General features: G+C 35.9%; 1 protein-coding gene across 24 annotated transcripts in view; it reads right to left on the reverse strand.

Moving 5' to 3' along the window:
• The window catches only part of BAZ2B (bromodomain adjacent to zinc finger domain 2B), a 381813-nt gene that overhangs the window by 121120 nt on the left and 238417 nt on the right, over nt 1–22276 (reverse strand). For all 24 annotated transcript variants that reach the window (XM_078070865.1, XM_078070858.1, XM_078070860.1 and 21 more), the window contains one exon: nt 16038–16181. In XM_078070865.1, the coding sequence (XP_077926991.1) occupies nt 16038–16179 (142 nt within the window). In that variant the 5' untranslated portion in view covers nt 16180–16181. The remainder of the gene's footprint in view (nt 1–16037; nt 16182–22276) is intronic.

Below are 22276 nucleotides of genomic sequence, written 5' to 3' on the forward strand. Positions count from 1 at the left end.
CAAGACAGAAGAAAGAGAAATTAAGGAGTCAATCCCATTTACAATTGCACCTAAAACCATAAGATACCTAGGAATAAATCTAACCAAAGAGGCAAAGAATCTGTACTCAGAAAACTATAAAATACTCATGAAAGAAATTGAGGAAGACACAAAGAAATGGAAAAATGTTCCATGCTCATGGATTGGAAGAACAAATATTGTGAAGATGTCAATGTTACCTACAGCAATCTACACATTCAGGGCAATACCCATCAAAATACCATCCACTTTTTTCAAAGAAATGGAACAAATAATCCTAAAATTTGTATGGGACCAGAAAAGACCCCGAACAGCCAGAGGAATGTTGAAAAAGAAAAGCAAAGCTGGCGGCATCATAATTCCGGACTTCAAGCTCTATTACAAAGCTGTCATCATCAAGACAGTATGGTACTGGCACAAAAACAGACACATCAATCAATGGAACAGAATAGAGAGCCCAGAAATGGACCCTCAACTCTATGGTCAACTAATCTTCGACAAAGCAGGAAAGAATGTCCAGTGGAAAAAAGACAGTCTCTTCAACAAATGGTGTTGGGAAAATTGGACAGCCACATGCAGAAGAATGAAACTGGACCATTTCCTTACACCACACACAAAAACAGACTCAAAATGGTTGAAAGACCTAAACGTGAGACAGGAGTCCATCAAAATCCTAAAGGAGAACACAGGCAGCAACCTCTTCGACCTCAGCCACAGCAACTTCTTCCTAGAAACATCACCAAAGGCAAGGGAAGCAAGGGCAAAAATGAACTATTGGGGCCTCCTCAAGATAAAAAGCTTCCGCACAGCAAAGGAAACAGTCAACAAAACCAAAAGACAACTGACAGAATGGGAGAAGATATTTGCAAATGACATATCAGATAAAGGGCTAGTATCCAAAATCTATAAAGAACTTCTTAAACTCAACACCCAGAGAACAAATGATCCAATCAAGAAATAGGCAGAAGACAAGAACAGACATTTTTCCAAAGAAGACATCCAAATGGCCAACAGACACATGAAAAAGTGCTCAACATCGCTTGGCATCAGGGAAATCCAAATCAAAACCTCAATGAGGTATCACCTCACACCAGTCAGAATGGCTAAAATTAACAAGTCAGGAAATGACAGATGTTGGCGGGGATGCGGAGAAAGGGGAACCCTCCTACACTGTTGGTGGGAATGCAAGCTGTTGCAACCACTCTGGAAAACAGTACAGAGGTTCTTCAAAAAGTTGAAAATAGAGCTACTCTACGACCCAGCAACTGCATTACTGGGTATTTACCCCAAAGATACAAATGTAGGGATCCGAAGGGGTACATGCACCCCAATGTTTATAGCAGCAATGTCCACAATAGCCAAACTGTGGAAAGAGCCAAGATGTCCATCGACAGATGAATGGATAAAGAAGGTGTGGTATATATATACCATGGAATATTATGCAGCCATCAAAAGGAATGAACTCTTGCCATTTGCAATAATGTGGATGGAACTGGAGAGTGTTATGCTGAGCTAAATAAGTCAATCAGAGAAAGACATGTATCATATGACCTCACCGATATGAGGAATTCTTAATCTCAGGAAACAAACTGAGGGTTGCTGGAATGGTGGGGGGTGGGAGGGATGGGGCGGCTGGGTGATAGACATTGGGGAGGGTATGTGCTATGGTGAGTGCTGTGAATTGTGCAAGACTGTTGAATCACAGACCTGTACCTCTGAAACAAATAATACATTATATGTTTAAAAAAAAAGAAGAAGAAGAAGAAGAAGAAGAAGATAGCAGGAGGGGAAGAATGAAGGGGGGGAAATCAGAGGGGGAGATGAACCATGAGAGACGATGGACTCTGAAAAACAAACTGAAACTGAGGGTTCTAGAGGGGAGGGGGGTGGGAGGATGGGTTAGCCTGGTGATGGGTATTAAAGAGGGCACTTTCTGCATGGAGCACTGGGTGTTATACGCAAAGAATCATGGAACACTACATCAAAAACTAATGATGTAATGTATGGTGATTAACATAACACAATAAAAAAAATAAAATAAATAAAACCCACATTCAGGGGAATGGGAGGGGGGAGGGGGACCAAAAAAACCACAAACAAACACACACACAAAACCCATGTTCACCCTTAAGCTCCAGGTCTTGAACTGTCTTGATCTTCTTCTCAATTGTATCTTTTAATAATATTTCTGGTCTGCTTTATTGGATTTTCTTTTCTAAAAGTAAGCATTCTTAAGGATTTTGTCCAGCTATATTTATTTCTTTCTGTATGCTTTCTTTCTCAGTTATTTCATGTGCTTCCACTGTTTTTTAACTATCAGTTCTATGCAAATAATTGGTAAACTAGGATTTTAGTTCTTTGAGAACAAAAGCTGAATCTCATTTATCTCAGTATCCCCAATACTTGTAAAGTGTGAAACATAATTGGTGTTTAACAAATGTTTCCCAGTGTTGTATTTTTGGTCACGTTATTTCTTCTACTTCACAACTCCCCTATCCCCCCACCTGTGTAACATGCTTTTTCATTTCTTTTGCCTCATATAATCCTATCTATCCTAACCATCTCAAAAACATATTGTGTAAGAAGTATCTCTGAATTTCCCAGACATGCTTTGGGGTTTCTTTGAACTTTCATGATTACTTGCTATCTTTTACCATACCGTTACTAGAATATAAAGTTACAAAGGAAAAGGCCATCTCTTAATCATTTTTACTCTCTACAAAACACTGCATAAAACAAACCTATGGCTGCAAGGGCAACACTTCCTAATACCTGCTACAGACAACTAAAATGATACTTTTGTTTCTTTCTTCTTTTAAAAGGCTAGAAAAACCAGGAATTATTCTTTAAATGGTTAAGAATACAGTTGATCCTTACACAACATAGAAGTAAGGGGCACCAACCCTCCCTCCACCCCCTCTGCAGTTGAAAATCCACCTATAACTTTTGACTCCTCCCAAAACTTAACTACTAATAGCCTATTGTTGACTGGAAGCCTTACTGACAACATCAACAGTCAATTAACACATATTTTGTATGTTATCTATATTTTATACCATATTCTTACAAAAAGTAAGCTAGAGAAAAGGTTAAGAAAATCATAATGAAGAGAAAGTACATTTATAGTACTATACTGCATTTTTTTATTATGTTATATTAATCACCACACATTACATCATTAGTTTTTGATGTAGTGTTCCATGATTCATTGTTTGCATATAACACCCAGTGCTCCATGCAGAATGTGCCCTCTTTAATACCCATCACCAGGCTAACCCATCCCCCCACCCCCCTCCCCTCTAGAACCCTCAGTTTGTTTTTCAGAGTCCATCGTCTCTCATGGTTCGTCTCCCCCTCCAATTTCCCCCCCTTCATTCTTCCCCTCCTGCTCTCTTATTGAAAAGAAAAGTGTGTATAAGGGGACCACACAGTTCAAACCTGTGTTGTTCAAAGGTCAACTGTAGATCTCACTTTTTCTCTGCTCCAATTATAAAAAGCATTCACAATGTTACTCAAAGGTCTTTGGGAAATTAGAAGCTGATTTAATTCTATGTTGCGGCTTTAATCTTTTATACAGCAGGGGGTGCTGTTTAGATTACACCCTTGGTTCTATCACCAGAACAATGTCCTTAGCCTTTAGCTGTCTTGAAATTTTAAGCTACTGTTCACCTTGATTTTTGATCATGGACTGGTGGTGGCTCAGTGAATGCTATAACTACATTTAAAACAGAGCACTGATACTGTCTTACATGAAACAAAATACAACATGAATCAAACAGGCTCTATTAATATTACAACTACAAAATAAGATTATTTGGATATTAGAATGTTCCACTTCTGGAGAAGTAATTTTTTTCTACATTAATATATCTAATATCAGAAGATGCTCCCAAATAATAACTTGTTATGATTAAAACTCTTAAATTTTGCTCAGAGAAAACATTTGCAACCTGATAAATTGTATCGTAAAATGAAAATAATTTTAGAAGATTACATTTATTCTTTTCAACAGATATTAACATTCAAACATAATTTCTATATTATGAATGAACTTTTTAGTTTCTATTTTAATGGGTAGGTAACAATGCACATTTTGCATAATAAAAATTAATATACATCCATAATACCTAAGTTCTGACTTATATTATAAGAAGCTGAACACTTTTGAGCAGAGCTTTTCAAATTCTGCTAGTCAACATATGTATAGGTGATTTAAAGCAGTTACATGTCAGTGTTTCAGTAACAACGCATGGTAACTGCAAGTATCTTTATTAATGATAGTGCATTTCATGCCACAACACAATAAGGGTTTTCCTCCCACAAGAACAAAATAGTATAAATACTGTACTAATGCCTTGAACCTGAACTACCAGTGAACAAAATCTCCTGTCAGGAAAAGTCCAGATAGCCAATTAAAACAAAATAATTACAAGAAGTATGCTAAAGCACCTAATCTTTTTAAAAATCAAGGAGACGGATTACTATGATAGAACTCCACAAATGTTGCTTTTTGTATGCTAGAAATAAAAATGTCTTTAATCTTTCATTGCTTCACAAACTTGTTGCAACATGTCTTCAAACTCGTCTCTAGTTCTTTAAAATTATAAGCATAATTTTACAGCATTGCAAAATCAGCTTCTAGTATACAACCTGCAAAGTAGGCTAATCATCAAAGATGGCAGTGCATTCAAATAAAAGTTACATGTGTACTTTAACACTAGTAATGAATAAGTGTAATAACCAAATTGAACATCATCAAAATTACTGTAAATTAAAGAAATGCTCAAATTACTGGCTCACATTAAAATTCTTAAATATATTAATCTTCAAATATTCTGGAACTCAAAATGTACAAACTATAACCTTGAACTTTGATTAGAGAACAGAAAGAATTCTATAGTTAATGGTGACATTTCCTGCAAATAATCTTCATTCTATTCCTGCAGTCTCAAAACTTTCTCAGTAAGTTAACCCCTACATTTTAATATTTAAAAAGATGCATGGCATGGAAATAAAGCCTTTATTTTTAAGCATTTATTTTGAGATTATTTTAGGACTCACAAGAGTTGCAAAATTAGTAGAGTCCCAACCTCCCTATGTTAACATCTTATATGACAAAATATAATTTTCAAAACCAGGAAGTTAATCTTAATTAACTAAAATTAAAAATTTATTCAGATCCTATCAGTTTTAGTTGCTGTATCTCCTTAATTTTCTCTTATTTGTGACAGTTCCTCAGTCTTCGCTCATGATCTTGATCCACTGAAGAGTACTGGTAGAACATCTCTCAGTGTGAGTTTGTCTGATGCCTTCTCGTGTTTAGAAGAGGTTAGGCAACATTGGGAAGGAGAAGCAATACACTCTTCTCAGTGCAGCATATCTGGGGTCCAAGATGTTGCTATGTGTACTGGTGATACTAACTTTGAACACTTGATTAAGTTGTGATCTGCCTGGATTCTATGTCAAGTTACTATTTTCCTTCCAAACAGTTTTTTTTTTTTTTTTAATTAGAAAATAAATCATTAATAGCCTAGGTAACCTTGGGAACTAAAGCTGCCACTCTCTAACACTGAACATGGTAAACCGTTTTCGTTTCAGTTCAGCAAATGACTGTTGTTAAAGACAGGAGCAGTTCCTCTTTTGTAAAAAGCATTTTTGTTAGACCGATGAAAGGATTTAGAGTTCATGGATTAAGATGCTAAAAATATATAATATTTTATATATACTTTTATCTTCAAATCCAGCTATACTTTAATAATGAAATAGAAAAAAAGATCACTAAAAATAATCAAATTCCAAAATCTTATTTTACCTATGTTTCAATAAATAAAAAATTATTATAATGAGCAAAAATTATTAAAATCAGCTTTGAGAAACATACTGGGTATATTAATTTGCTGGGGATGCCATAACGAAGTACCACAAACTGAGTGCCTTAGAACACAGGGTATCCTCTCACAGTCCCAGAGGTTAGAAGTCTGAAATCAAAGAGCTGACAGGGCCATGCTCCCTCTGAAGGCACTAAGGAAGGATCTGTTCCATGCTTCTCTCTTAGCTTTTGGGAACCTCAGGTGTTCTTCATATGTCCTCACATGGGCTTCTCTGTGCATGTCTCTGTGTCCAAATTTCCCCCTTTTATAAGGAAACGAGTCGTACTGGACCCTATTTCCAAATGGGTCACATTCTGAGATACTGGGGGTTAGGACTCCAGTATATCTTTTTTTGGGAGGAGGTAAAATTTAATCTATAACACTGGGTTTATTTTTATGAGTACTTAACTGATTCAAAGGCATTACCTTCTATAGTAATTTACTGTTAAAATTCTAAATTAAAACTACAAATAAAAGTTAAAGTAAAATAATATTTCAAAAACAAACCCACTGAGGAAGGCTATACAGCTGAACATCTGAGAGCCTTTATTTATGAAATTTGTAGATATCTACACTATAGACAGATCAACTAAAAATGTTATAATAGTTATTTATACCATAACATAAATACTAAAAGAAACTGGAATGAAACCTTGGCTTTATACTCAAACCCACAAGAATAGGCCTATCTCATTTTTTTGATGATTCTCTAGCGACTGTAAACTTAACTCTTGGTTATCTTTTAAATGAGAAGTTCTAATAAAATAATAACTTTGGACTTGCAGGGTTTTATTTATTCATTCCCTGTCCAGTAAGGTCAACTGATGCTTTTTTTTTTTTTTAAGATTTTATTTATTTATTTGACAGAGAGAGACACAGCGAGAGAGGGAACACAAGCAGGGGGAGTGGGAGAGGGGAAGCGGACTCCGCGATGAGCAGGGAGCCTGATGCGGGGCTCGATCCCAGGACCCTGGGATCATGACCTGAGCCGAAGGCAGACGCTTAACCGACTGAGCCACCCAGGCACCCAAGGTCAACTGATGCTTTAAGATTCCTCACCACATGGCTTATAATGCCCATCCCCAACTAAAATCTGCATAGCCATTTGGTACTACCAGAACAAAATATAGCATGGCCTAGGAAACTTATTAATTAAAGTTAATTTATCATCTAATTTTCAAGTCCAAGTCCTGCAAGGTCATCTCCTTCCTTTCTTCAAAAATTGCTTCTTGAGCATATATTTTGTGCCAGGCACTGACTAGAACATGCTGATAAAAGAAAGCAGATATAGTTCCTGTCCTTTAAATGTAGGAAAAGGGGCAAACAAGTAAAATAACACCAAATGTATAATTATATATTGTGAAGAATATGATGGAGGAAATTATTAGGGACAAAAATATGTAACAGTGGAACAATTACCTAGACACTGTGAAAAGAGGAGAATTCTCCAATTAATGTCTCAGGACATTTAACCTGAGAAAAAGCATAAGAATCAGCCACATGAAAATTTTCCAGACAGAGGGAGAACATGTTTGACATCCTGGTTTGGGAAAGAATGCTTTGTATCTGAAGAAGTAAAAGGCCAGGGACTCTGAAAGATATGGGAACAGAATGAGAACAGTACCAGATAAGTTGTTTTTTTTTTTGTTTTTTTTTTTTAAGATTTTATTTATTTGACAGAGAGAGACACAGCAAGAGAGGGAACACAAGCAGGGGGAGTGGGAGAGGGAGAAGCAGGCTCCCCGTGGAGCAGGGAGCCCGATGCAGGGCTCAATCCCAGGACCCTGGGATCATGACCTGAGCCAAACGCAGATGCTTAACAACTGAGCCACCCAGGCGCCCCCAGTACCAGATAAGTTTTAAGCAGGCAGAGATTAGATCATGAAGAGTATATCGGTTAGGTCAAAAAGTACCAAACACCCAATTCAAAATGGCTAACTGAAAAGGTGAATGTATTAACTCATATTGTGTAAAAACTTTTGGGAACAGCTCCCTTTAGATAAGGAAGACTGATTGAAAGTTTACCAGTACCTAATTTCTCTTTCTTCTCTTGGCTCTATGTCCTCAAATGGGCCCTTTCTCCTAAGTTTGTGAGACAAAAGGGTATCCTTTCTCACTAATAAAAATCCCAGAATGGAGTCTCTTTGTCTTTGATTAGTCTGACTTACATTATGTGCCCATTATTCCTTAACCAATCACTACTGCCTGGGAAAAAAGATATTTGGATTGACTAGACTGGGTCACATATCACCCCTGGGGTCTTAAGTGAAAATTTTTTTTAAAGTGATTTGTTTTGACGGCGACAATTTCAGGTAATATTGTAGTGGTGGTGTAGAGGTCACATGAACCATCCACAGAAAATAATAATAAAACCTTGATTTAAAACAACATCAGGAAGTTTAAAGGGGAAACTCCGGCAGTGAGCAAACCACAGAAACAATGAGGCTCAAATTCAGAGCCTGAACTATCCAAATGCCTAGCTACGAGTACACTGCATGAATGGGATTGGACCCAAGGGGGACAGCAAAATGGCTAGCAGAGAACATAGAGAAATCTACTCTTGAAAGACAGAGCTACCCATGGCAGATCAGTTGAGTTTGATGTATTTCTTAACTGAGTCCATTCCTTCACCATGATTAGGTTAGACAGCAGAAAGCCTGAAGCATCAGAGTACAGAGTCCAAAGCTGGCAGAACAGCTGGAAAGTAGTACAGGATAATCTTAGAAGCAAGGGAACCAGAGAGAAAGAGACTCATCTCTGCCTAAGTACTTGGCTGACCCGACAATTTTCACAGGCACAAAGGAGACCCACAGGGTGCCAGTCTAAAAAAGCAACCATGGAAAGCCAAAAAAACAGGGCACAGATCATCATCCGTATGTTTTTGACCACAATGACATTAAAATGGACATCAATAAAAAAAAAAATCAAAATGTCAAATTGTACTTAACAGGGAAATTTATAGCATTAAATGCATATATAAGAAAAAGAAAGGTCTTAAATAAATGATCTAAGCTTTCCCTTTAAGAAGTTACAAAAAAAAAAAAAGGAAATCACACTCACAGAAAAACAGAAGGAGATAATAAAGGACAGAAATCAATAAAACAGAAAACTGAGAAAAATCAATGAAACCAAAAGCTAGTTTGTCAAAAAGATGAATAATATTGATAAACCTCAAAAAATATTGATAAACCTCCAGTCAGAAAGAAAAAAGGGCACAAATTATTAATATCAATAATGAAAGAGAAGACATTCAAAGGATGAGGTATTATTTGGATCAACAATGTGCCCATAAATTCAATGATTTAGATGAAATGGACAAACTCCTTGAAAGACATCAACAACCAAGGCTCACTAAAGAAGAAAAAGATAACCTGAATAGTTTTATGTTGATATTTAAAAAGTTGAACTCATGTTTTAATATCTTCCAACAACAACGACAAGAAAACCTTGAAAACCCAGATGACTTCACTGGTGGATTCTACCAAAAATTTAAGGAAGAAATAATACTAATTTGATACAAACTTTTCCCCAAAACAGGTTTTCAAGAAGGAGGCAGAGGTCAACTATATCATTTCTGACAAATCTCAAAAGAGATTTCTTTTGCTTTTTTAAAGATTTTATTTATTTGAGAGAGAGAGAGAGACAGCACGCAGGCATGAGTAGTAGGGGGAGGGGCCGCAGGAGAGGGAGGAGCAGACTCCCCACTGAGTGCAGAGCCTGTCGTGGGGCTTGATCTCAGGACCCTGAGATCATGACCTGAGTGAAGTCAGACGCTTAACCAACTGAGCCACCCAGGCGCCCCTCAAAAGAGATTTGTGCTAAGTATACATGAGCTATGAAATGTTCTGAAGAAAAAAACTGCTGAAACTGGAATAAAGCTCATCTATTGTATCAGGAGTTTTTTTTTTTTTTTTTTTTTTTAAAGATTTTATTTATTTATTTGAGACAGAGAGAATGAGAGAGAGAGAGCACGTGAGGGGGGAGGGTCAGAGGGAGAAGCAGGCTCCCTGCCGAGCAGGGAGCCCGATGCGGGACTCGATCCAGGGACTCCAGGATCATGACCTGAGCCGAAGGCAGTCGCTTAACCAACTGAGCCACCCAGGCACCCCTGTATCAGGAGTTTATTACACTTCACAGGTTGGGAGATATGGCAGGGGGCCTATCACTAGATGAGCTCAAGTGGATAGGTAATTGGCTCATTTAACATTTGTTCTAAACTTCTTTCAGTGTATCTTCCTGTGATGCAGAAGCTGGGCAGCTAAAAATTACATTTACCAGTCTCTTTTGCAGCCAGGATTCTGGATATTATTTAGATTCTGCCAATCAGATGTATTTGGAACGAATTAAAAACTGAGTTAAGCTGGCAGATTAGCAGCCCACGAGGCATCCTTTTAGCTGTATAGATCTAGCAGGTAACACAGATCAACCTTGGAGGCAGTTACGTCAGTGGTTCCTGATTACTGGATTGCAGCTAAGGTGGTATGATCCATGGAGTCTTCAGTTGGAAAAGTGGTGTCCTGATTCAACCAAAGGTAGTTTCCTTAAGCAGGCCAATTCAACAGTAATGCCCTGAAATCATTTGTGGGGATGAGGGAACCAGCTCCTCAATAATTTCATAAGTATCCAACTCCCTGTATTAAATCTCTTTCTGCTTAAACAGCCTTAGTGGTTTGTGTTATCATGGGCTGAACTGACAGATATATTAACCAACAGCCCCAAATGGCCACAGTTGCAAAACCAAAAGGCCAATTCAGTCTATCATAACTGACCTGATATCTGATAACCACAGACTTTTCAAAGTAATACTAAAAGAGAGGTAAGTGAAATCTTTAAAAAATATATATGTATGACCTCGAAGGTAAAAGAGTAGTTCTTAAACAAGTCAAAAAGGATAAGCATAAATAAAAATACTGATAAATCTGACTACATTAAAATTGGGAGTTCTATTAAACAAAAGACAATTTAGAATAAAAAAAGACACACCACAGACTGGGAAAAGATATCTCCCACAAATATAACTGACAAAAGGACCAGCATCCAAAATGTAATACACTCATAAATCTATAAGAAAAAGATACATAATCCAATAGAAACATGTATCAAAGCCCTAAATAATCACTTCAAAAAGAAGAAATCCAAAAGGCTAAAAACATAAAAATGTACCTTAATGAGACACTATTTAGTATTCAGCATTGACAAAAATCAAAAAGCCTGTCAATGAGAAGTGTTAGCATGGATGACAAGCATCAGGAATTCTAATATACAGCTGGTGGAAAAATAAATTAGTACTACTGGTAAAGTTGAAGACATTTTCAGAAATGTACGCTTATATGCATTGGAATCCATGTTTAATGGTCATAACATTGTAATTGGTAAAAACAACTCAAATATCCACCAGCAGTTGTGTGGATATATAAATGGATGTACATTTCATTAAATGCAACATGCAAAAAGATACCTAAGCCTTTTATCCTTTAAAACTTATTCCTCCTCCACGTTTCTCATTACATCACTCCTGACCCAGTTATTCAAGTCATGTCAGGGCTTCTCTCTCTCTCTAAACATTGCCTTGCCAAATTTGAATAGTCATTATGTCCTATAAGAATCTACTCCCTAAATATCTCTGCAACCTTCTTTCTTCATCTCCAATAACTCCTTAATATGGGCCCATATCATTTCTCACCCAAATAAATACAAGTAATTCCTAAAAGTCTTCTTTGCCTCTGGTGTCATTCCCATTGCAAACTGATGTTCAACATGATGCTAAAGCTTTCATTTTCAAAGCAGTGTGATCATATAAAACCCTTCCACTTGGATGAAGTATGAATAAAAATAATGGTTATAATTTACTAAGCCCCTACTGTACAACAGGCATTATCTCATTTATCCTTATAATGCTGCAAAATGGGTGGTCATATCCATTTTATGCATGAGGCAACTAAAGCTCAGAGAGGAATACGTAATTTACCCAAATTCACATAGCTAAATGTGAATAAGCCAAGATTCCATTTCAAGATATTTCAATTGCAAAATCTTTGCTTTTAATCAATACATTATTCTGCCTAAATTCCTAAGCATCACACATGGAGTTCTAAATGATCTGACATGAGCCCATTCCCCAGCTTGAACTCCTGTCCCTCTGGTTCCACTTAGCCATAGTAGGTATTGCTGATCCATTCTCTCCTTCCTTACTAATAACCTCTATTTTCTTCAGGACGGCAGTATGCTCAGCTAAAAACTAGTTTTCCTGACCTTCCTTGAAGCTGAGATTACCATTCTGATGAAAGAGAAATAAGTGGAAATCTCTGGATGGGGTTTCTGGGAAAGCTCTTTAATAAGGGTCAAAGTAAGCTGGCAAGCAACTTTTGCCCCACTCCCACCCCACCTTCTTTTCTGGAAAATAGTGCTCTATGTGGATCAGCTCTCTTACAGCCATGGGATACACATGTGAGCATGAAAGTCCCATACTCTAGAAGACACAATATAAAATTAGGAGCCCAGGTCTGTGATGGCATTACCCACTTTGGGACTGCCTTTCAATGGGCTTGTGTGCTTAAATGCCATGCTTTCCTACTCATAGTTAAGCACTGTCAGAACTGACACATACCCTAAGTTGAGGCTTTTACTGGTCAACTTGCAATTTCCTCAATATACTATGATTTGGCACACATCTATAGAGGGAATTAAGATACATATGTAAATCAGTCTCTTTAATTTTTCAAAGAAAAGTAGGCATACTTAGGCTTTAGCCAGAGAAGTTTTAAATGGCTTATTTGTTTTGTATATTCAGCATTTTTATAAGCTTTTGTTTGAAGGTTCTACCCTTAAAAATGGGTTGAAAACCACTGGTCTATGACACAATTTAAACTATCACTGAAATTTATCAAAGTTCTATCTTTGGATTAGGTCAATGACCACAAATCTCAAACAAATTTGATAAAGTGTAATTGTGAAACTATTATTCTCTTAGCCTTCACTCAGAGCCAGTATGTGGAATCGTCTGAGTATCTGTGAAATTGGCCCATGGGATACTGTGCATTATTTGGCTTGTTATACAAAGATTCTGGTGACATATTTCCTACACCATTCAGGGCCAGAAAAAAGTTCGGTTTTCATCTGAGGAATTGATATGCTTACTAGCAATGGTGTGTGAGTCATGTAAGCCATTATGTTTTCCTTTTATTCTTAGCAGCTAATTCAGTAAGTTTTTTGTTCGGTAAGAGTGGCTTTCTTCAGCTAACACCTTTTCAGTTTTTAGAGCCTATGTTTTGATATTTTAGTTATTTTTTTGTTTTTTTATTGTGCCAATACATTTACTGAAAGCTGTCCCAAATTATTTTTTAGAAATAGGCAGTTATTTTTAAAAACTCATACCTTAAAGGGAAAAGAAATATTACTCTTCTGATAAGATCAACAAAATCCATATGCAGATAGACTTATATCAATCAATCATTATTGCAATGTTGTTTTCTAACCTAGTTACTACAATAAAATTAAAGTGTGTTGTGTTGTGAGATGCAATCCTCCCAGGTCCCTGCATGTTGTCACTGGGTATGCTAAGAATGCAAAGCCTAGACCATTCTTTAAGCAGGCCATTTCTCAAGATTGCATTTGCAAGGAACAACCCTGAAAGATAAAGCAACATCTTTAAGACAAAGAGTGGGTTTGCTTTCATTTTTATGAAAGCAATGGATTCCCCAAGTTCAGTATTCTTCAGCTGTGATACAAACCCACTGCATTTATAAGGTTCAATTGGGCCATCATGTAACCTCTGTGGGACTTGGGAGGCATGGGGAACCAATGCCAACATGATATTCATGTTAACTGCTGTGACAATAAGTAATAAAATTTCTGACCCAGGAGTTTCATGTCTTCTGCCAGCATCCATAATAGTGACAGACTAACTTGTAGGTAGGTTTAATCCCAAATCCTGACAAGGTATTCACTCAAAAAAATTAGTTGATGATTCAAAATTTGAAAGCAGGTTTGAATTACATCCTTTGTAACTCAGAAGAATTCCTATAGACATACCATTAATGAAGATGACAGAGAATGGCCAGTTAAAATAACTGTTTAAAACAACAGAATGTCCTCAAAGGAGCCATTAAAGAACTGCTGAGGTTTTGACATTTTAAAGATGAAAATTGTTTTCTTGTCTCTATAAATCAAACAAATTGAGGAGATTTAAGTTGTTTATTAAGACAGAGTCCAGGCCCATTAACACTCGACGATCTTGTTTTAAAATGAAGAGAATTATCAGAATGAATGGGCCAAAAAGAATGAATCAAATAAGAGAAGACAGGAAAATGATAAATAGAGCTATGTAGGACAACTGCACATTCTCTTAAGCAACCTTTGGGTTGGAAGTTAATATAAGGCTTTACTTTAAACATAAACCATAACACTGTTAAAGCTAAAAACAAAAAAAAAGCATTTTCTTAGAAAGTGAAAAAACTCATGCTGTACATACTGAAAGTATAATGTGTTAATAACTGATCTATTTCTGAATAAACATAGAAATAAAATATGTTTCCATTCAAAATAAGCAACTCAACCTAAAAAGTCTACAACCTTTTAAGTTGGTAAATAAATGATAAAAAATGAATTCCTTTCCAGACAAGGAAATTTCTGATGCTACCCAGCAACTCAGCATACCCCACACCCCTTTTGCAACTCCCAACTACTGCCAACAAAAAATAGTGCTCAACATTGACTAATTCAGAAAACTGAGAAATTGGTAACAGCAAAGTGTCCAGAAAACTCATGGCTCTGTACTCAAGAATGCTATTAAATCTTCAACATTAAAAAAAAAAATTCTCCAGAAACCTTATATAAAGACTAATTCAGAAGTAAATACAAAGTTAGACGGCAGATTGGAAGATACACTGAAATGAGTTGACAACTAAGGAGAGAAGAATTATAAAAAGCAGGGAAGAATAATTACAAAGATACAATTGTGTGCAATCATTTAGACAAACTAACTTAAGATAAACCTGCATCACTATTTTTGAATACAGCATATCATCGAAGGCATTCATCATTTCATATATAAGGGAAGTGTGCATGAAGTTGTGAAAGGACTTAACCAAGACTGCACAGGACGCAAGAGAACAGGGATTTTATTTATTTATTTTTTTAATAAAAGAGTGTTTTATCTTAGTTATTTTATAATCACTAAGAAAATTCTACAAAAAATTGTTCTGATACATCAATGACAAAATGACATCCTTCCTGTCATTCCATTGATTAAAAAAATAATTGAACAAATATGTATTTGGCAATTTACCAAGGTATTTTGTTAGCAAACATTCCATATTTATGCACTGCATTTATCCAAAATTATAAATCTAATTTTAAAAAGTGAGATATCATTTAGTTCTTCTGCTTATAAACATACGAAATAATCTTTAAGATAAAAAATATTTAAAGTTAAAAAGCTTCCTAGTGATAAAGGAATGAGTTGATCACACTTAACATGTTTTCTTTTTTTAAAAAAAGGATGTATTCTACCAAACCTGTGTTTGAACAAAGAGTGATTTGGGGCAGTAATTAAAAAAACTTTCTACATAATTAATCAAAATTTATGGTATTTTAATTTCTGAAATAAAGCTCTTATTATTGTCTTTTTAGCAATCTAAACTTTGTTCATGTTTAAAGAGAAACTTGTCATGCTGTTAATTTTTTAAAATATTTTCCATCGAGTAAATGATCTATCTCCCTTAGTACACATCTGTGAACAGGGGTAGCTGGAGTTTGGTGAAGGATTATTTCAAATACCAGAAGCAAATTTAGAATAAAAGGTCCATAGCATTGGTACCTAATCTTATCACCAAGGACTCCTTTGTATTTCTTCACTCCCTCATGGGCCTATTGTTTCAAAACATTTTGCGTGTACTCATTTATTAATTGAAATGGTCAAATTAAGAAATTATGATGAAACTCTCAAAGAGAGCTTCTACTAAGCATGAAAAGTGCAATCTCAGTGTGCTGGTAAAATACAGAAAAAGCACAAACTAGATGTTTAACCTAGTTATTGTTCAACAGGTCAAAAGAGGTAATGAAATCATTTTATTCAGTTCAATAAAATACTACGAATGCAAATTAGTAAATGGATGGCATTCTAAAACTGAGTTAATAAAGGGTATTCACCACATGGGTTGATTGTAGAGCTAAGTGAAGCAGCTCCCGTGGAAAGGCCGCCTTTTGAAACTGATGAAGCCACAGAAGGTAGAGAAGATGAAGGTGTAGTAGTGGAGGCTGTTGAGGATGGTAACCGTTCTCCAGACTCCATATCTATGAGAGGGAGAAAAATGTTAATTCTCAGTACTAGATAGTGGAATTATTCAAAGAATTAAACATACCTTAGTATCAAAATAAGTCAAACATTTAGGCATACTTTTATAAAATGTGAAATAATTTCAAAATACATGTTCTTCAGAAAGATAAAATATGGAATAAAAACATAAGTATAATTTAAAATACCAATTTATGAAATAAGTTTAATGTTAAGTGTACCAAAACTTCTCTTAATAGACTTGCATATAACATATTAACTTCTTATTCTTCTTAAATCACCTCATCATCTATTCATTTACAACAGAATACCCATATTATCTTAACTCAAGAAAATAACACCACATTTGAATGGACTGTCTTGTAAATTCAAGTCTTGAAAATCTTAAGCATCCAAGGATCTGACCTGGTAACCTCTATCAGAGCAAGCACTCCTCCCCCACCAAAAAGACAAATATATTTTAGAGTTGTTACTAATGTCAGGTTTGAACTATAGTTAAAATGGCCTTAGTACAACCCATTTATAATGACCAATTCACTTACATGTAACTTTTTTTTTTTGCTTAGCTATTTCAGGTGCAAACTTACATTGGTCTTGTTGTAAGTTTATGTTGATATTAAAAATGTAGAGTAAAAATGGGTGAAGGGGGATCAAAACATATAAACTTCTAGTTTTAAAATAAGTAAGTCATGGGATATAATGTACAACATGGTGACTACTGTTAGTATTACTATAGTGTATATTTGAAAGTTCTAAGAAAGTAGATCTTAAAAGTTCTCATCACAAGAAAAGAAATTGTAACTGTGTGGTGATGAATGTTAAGTAGGCTTATTGCGATGATCATTTTGCAATATATACAAATATCCATCATTATGTTTCTCTTCATATTCTGTCACTGCTCTCAATCACCTCTACAGATGATGATACTGCTATAATGAGTATGTCCATATTCTTAAAGAACTTTCCTTTCTCTTTATTAGCATTCATCATGGAAAAGAGTAGTTGGTATTGATGGTTACATGAAACTAATGTTTAAAAGGCAGGTTTTGGGCCATCAAACAGTCACAAATGAGCTTGGAGACAGGTGGCTGGTCTGATGGCAGGGCCCGTACTGACATTTTCTCCACAAATTATTTTCACCAACAAGTCTCATTTCACTACATACAAAAATTATGTATCCTTTACCTAGTTAAGAGTTTACAAAAAAGGGCTATTTTTAAAAATGTATAGCTGGTAACCTCATTGTCTTAAAAAAATTCTAAAATGTACTATTTAAACATGTTATTTTTAAAAAATAATGTAAAGGTTTTTTTTTTAAATTTGCCTTTGTACTCCACAGCAAAAATAATTTGGTGATATAAATAAGTACTTTAGCTGAGTACTTGGCATAAAACTATTCAATAAGGGGCGCCTGGGTGGCTCAGTTGGTTAAGCGACTGCCTTCGGCTCAGGTCATGATCCTGGAGTCCCGGGATCGAGTCCCGCATCGGGCTCCCTGCTCGGCAGGGAGTCTGCTTCTCCCTCTGACCCTCCCCCTTCTCATGTGCTCTCTCTCTCTCAAATAAATAAATAAAATCTTTAAAAAAAAAAAACTATTCAATAAATAATAGTCATTACTTTTTTTAGGATAATAAATTATGAACCCTACGTATATTTCTTTCTGTTGCTGTAATTCTTTCTGTTGCTATAACTTGATTCAGGACTAAAGCAAGTAAAACCCAGAAAGCAAAATGAGCAGTCTTTACATATTGCTTATTGGAGATCTTTTCTTGGAAATGGTCATTAAAATTAAAAATATACATATACTTGGATCTTACAATCTACTTTTGAGAATCTATTCTGTAGAAATAAAATACTAGTAGGTTCTTTATTATAACATTGTTTAAAAATAAAATTTAAACCTGGCAATAAGAAAGAGTAGAACTACAGCTAGTAGTATGATGTTAAGGGCCTTTTTTAGTTTCAGTGAAAGTGGAATTTTCTCTTTTATTCTTGGTTCCTTTTGTTCATTTAAGTGGAAAAGGGCTTAACTTAAAAAAAAAATGCTTATGTAGAGCATAAGCTTTTCCTTAGAAGTTCTATTATCTACATTATTCATGTATTATTTTATTTCAACTATTTTGATCTTAGTACTGCAGCGATAGAGTCCAGGGATGCTGCTAAACTCCTACAATGCACAGGACATCCTGCACACAGAAAATTACCCGGCCCAAAATGTTAGTAGTGCCAAGGTTGAGAGATCCTGATCTAAAGTATCAAAAATTATATTACTTAGAATTCAACTAACTAAAACTTTCTATTAAGTAGTAGTTCTATATAATTGTTATAATAAGATGATTCAAACTGATTTATTGACATTGTGACAAATTATAACATGATCATTATATTCAACATATCATTTGTGTCAGTCTAACTCTAGTCTCTTATTTTACATTTTGTCCTAATTGTTTGAAATTGATAAAGTACGATATGTCATTAACACATATCAGAATATCTGCTCATGCTGGATAATATGAATTTACTATATTTTACTAGGATGATATTTGCCAATAACAATTCTGAGAATAGACAAAAATCAGAATTACCACAAACAACTTTCCTGCATGATGATTTTCTATACTCATTCCAGAAAGACTCAATGATCAGTTGTTAACGATAACACTGTTCAAATTCAGGCATATCAAACTTCCCTTTTGTGTAATCACAGTGTTTATGAATGCTGACAGCTGCTGGGCATAAACCTGAGCAGGTGCTATTAGGGAAGGACAAGACATGTTGACTAAGAAATACAAATGTGATCAGCTGCCCTTTGTTTTAGTTGCACGATTCTTTAGTGCTAAAAGCACAGCTACAGAATAGACTGAATATTCAGAAAGTAAACATAAAAAGAGACTTAGATGTTTCTTCTAGAAGGTGTTCTGTCTTTATCTTTGCCAACAATACCAAAAGTTCTCTGTGGGAATTCAAAGCACAAAAGTAGATTTGATGAAACCTGGCTTTTCCTTGCAATGTAAACTCAAGTGAAAAACAATAATCAAGAACAATAAAGATCATGAGGTAGTCACTATGCTGCTGCTTTTGGTTTAGTAGTACCACTAACAGATTTACAATTCCAGTATTTTCTAAAAGTTCTGACAAAGGCTTTTATAAAACTGTTTCTTTAGATAACTTCCAGGCAACTGAACACTTGGACAAATAATATTTCAAGATTTTAAGTAGCAAAACAAAAACAAAAGCCAAGAAGACACAAACACTTTTCTGGTAAGGGATTTTGTGAAACAGGAGATAAGGCAGAAACACCTTATTAGACAACAAACAAAATTATATATTTGAAGGGAAATCATTCTAATTACAAAACTTTTATTTTACCTACATTTTCAAAAATAGTTACTTTGAGTCATTAAGTATAGTATATTGTGGTTTAAAGCATGACTATATAAAATGAACCAATTTCCTTTGAAGCTTCACACATTTTACTACCACTGTAAAGAGTAACAATTACATCCCCAAACAAAAGTGGGCTGGCAATCAGGTGCTCTGTGTTGCAGCCTGTGATCTGGAGCAAGTCTCAGACACCCTAAATACCAGTTTCCCTGTCTGAAAAATGATAGGGTTGAACTAAACTAACCCTCTGATAGTGCCTACTATCAGAATTTTATCAACTTGATGGTAAACAAAACAAAACAAAACAAAACAAAACCTTCACATTGCATTAAAATATTTAACAATTTCGGGTGGCTGAGTGGCTCGGTTGGTTAAGCGTCCAACTCTCGATTTCAGCTCAGGTCATAATCTTAGGGTCATGAGATGGAGCCCTGGCATTCAGTGGGGAGTCTGTTTGAGATTCTCTCTCTCCCTCTCCCTTTACCCTTCCCCCCCTAAAATGAATAAATAATTCTTTAAAATATTTAACAATTTAATTCCACTTTTTCCTTATCCTCCCTTTCATTGGCCTGGTTCTATCTCCTAATGTGTATCATGCTAAATTACAAATTTCTGCTAAATCTTTTAAAGATTTACTCATCTTATTTATACCTCAAGAGACTTGATAAGAAAATTATCCAAGAGTAAAGCACTGATTTTCATACTGTTCAGTAAATATCTATTCAAAAGGATTAAATATTCCTTTGCAATGAGATATCTGTGAGAAAGAGGTTATCCTAAGATATAAAAGAATATTATAGAAGATCTGAGCAAAATTTAACATGTATGGATCATCTAAACTGCAGGTAGAGTATATGAATTTATTGACTAGGATTAGAGATTTCTAACAAGGATACAAAAGTCAGAAGAATAAAAAGAGAGACAATGTCTAGTTAATTGTTCCTTTCATCTACAAAGTCCCAAAGTACACGCAAAAAGACCTAAAGCTTTGCTTAACTAGGAAATACAACTAAAATTAACTGGAATTTCTGAGATATTTCTGGAGAGTAATTGAGGCTGATGAATAAGAGATTGAGAAAAACGAAGCAGGCTAACAAATAGAAGTCATGTTACTTTATGCAAGATATCCACATACACTCAGAAGTTGAATAAAGAAAGACTCCAAGTACTACAGTCTGATGAAATAGAATTAAAACTCCCTTTCAGCGGGAAAGAAGCAGAGCTAAACTAACAGGAAAAACACACTTCTTAAAGAATAAAATGCTATAAAACCCCACTCCTGGCACGGAGACCCACAACCAGGAAGGAACTCAAAACCCAGAAGTTCTCCCTGGGGAGCAAAGAGTTCGAGCCCCACATTGGGCACCCCAACTTTTATGACACATACTTGAGAGATGAGCCCCCAAACAACTAACTTTGAGAACCCAACAAGGCTTGCATTCCAAGACCTACAAGACCATGTGATCTGAGAAACTGCTCTTAGAGGACTCACACTCAGATTCACCCACCCCAGGACCCAGCTCAGAGGCAGCCAATCACACCCAGACCTAAAGTGAAGAAGGTTCACCTACTTATGTTAAAGCATCGGCATGAGGGAGCAGCATCTAATTTAACACACACATCCAGGAGCTTGCTGGAACACTCGCCAAGGATGGAGACTGGCAGATGTCATCTTCACACTTTCCTCTCTGTTGTACTCCAGAACACCAGTATCTTCCAGAAGGAAGCTTTTACATGCAACTAGTGCCCCAATTTTGATGGCTACTACCTAGGAAACACCTCTTGACTGCCTACTTGTAGAGGCCAGGGGAGATTGTTTTCCTGGTCCCACACACTGTAATAATCATACCCCTATCTAGAACACTGATTTTTTGACTGCTTCCAAGGGATAGCTCTACATCACCTGGCTCTGGTGGGCAGTGGGGCTCACACTCACAGATCCACACGACTGCACCAAGCAGAGAAAGGGTTCTTAAACAGCTACCATGTCCAGCAAAGGGAAGATGCAACAAACGCACAGCTTGATCTTTCTGTGAGGGAGCTTTATTAGCTAATCACCATGAATTTGACCTGAGGGGTCAGCTTCTAATTAAACATACATCGAAGGGCTGACTGTAATCTTTTCCAGAGAACTTGGAGGCTGGGTACTATCTTGGAGCTCACCATTTGTCACATTCCAGGGTCCTAGTGTCTCCTAGAGAGTTTTATACACATCTGGTATCCTAGTTTTTATGTCTGGAGCCCTGGTTTTTCTAGCTGTCATGCAGGGAACATCCCTTCATCACCTAGCTCTGGGGGTACATGGAAAGATGTTCATATCACTAATCATCAGGGTGATGCAAATTCAAACCACAATGAGATAACACCTCACACCCGTTAGAATGGCTATTATCTGAAAGACAAGAAATAACAAGTATTAGCAAGGGAATGGAGAAAAGGGAACCCTTGTGCACAGCTGGTGGGGATGTAAATTGGTGCAGCTACTAAGGAAAACAGTATGGAGGTTCCTCAAAAAAATTAAAAATATAATGATCCGATAATTCCATTTCTGGGTATTTATCAAAATGAAAACACTAATTCGAAAAGATAATAGGCACCCCCATGTTCACAGCAGCATTATTTACAATACCCAAGGTATGGAAACAACTTCAGTATCCATCAATGGATGAATGGATAAAGAAATTGTGGTATAAATATAATGGAATATTCC

The sequence above is a fragment of the Halichoerus grypus genome, chromosome 4, assembly GCF_964656455.1.
Source record: "Halichoerus grypus chromosome 4, mHalGry1.hap1.1, whole genome shotgun sequence".
NCBI lineage: Eukaryota > Metazoa > Chordata > Mammalia > Carnivora > Phocidae > Halichoerus > Halichoerus grypus.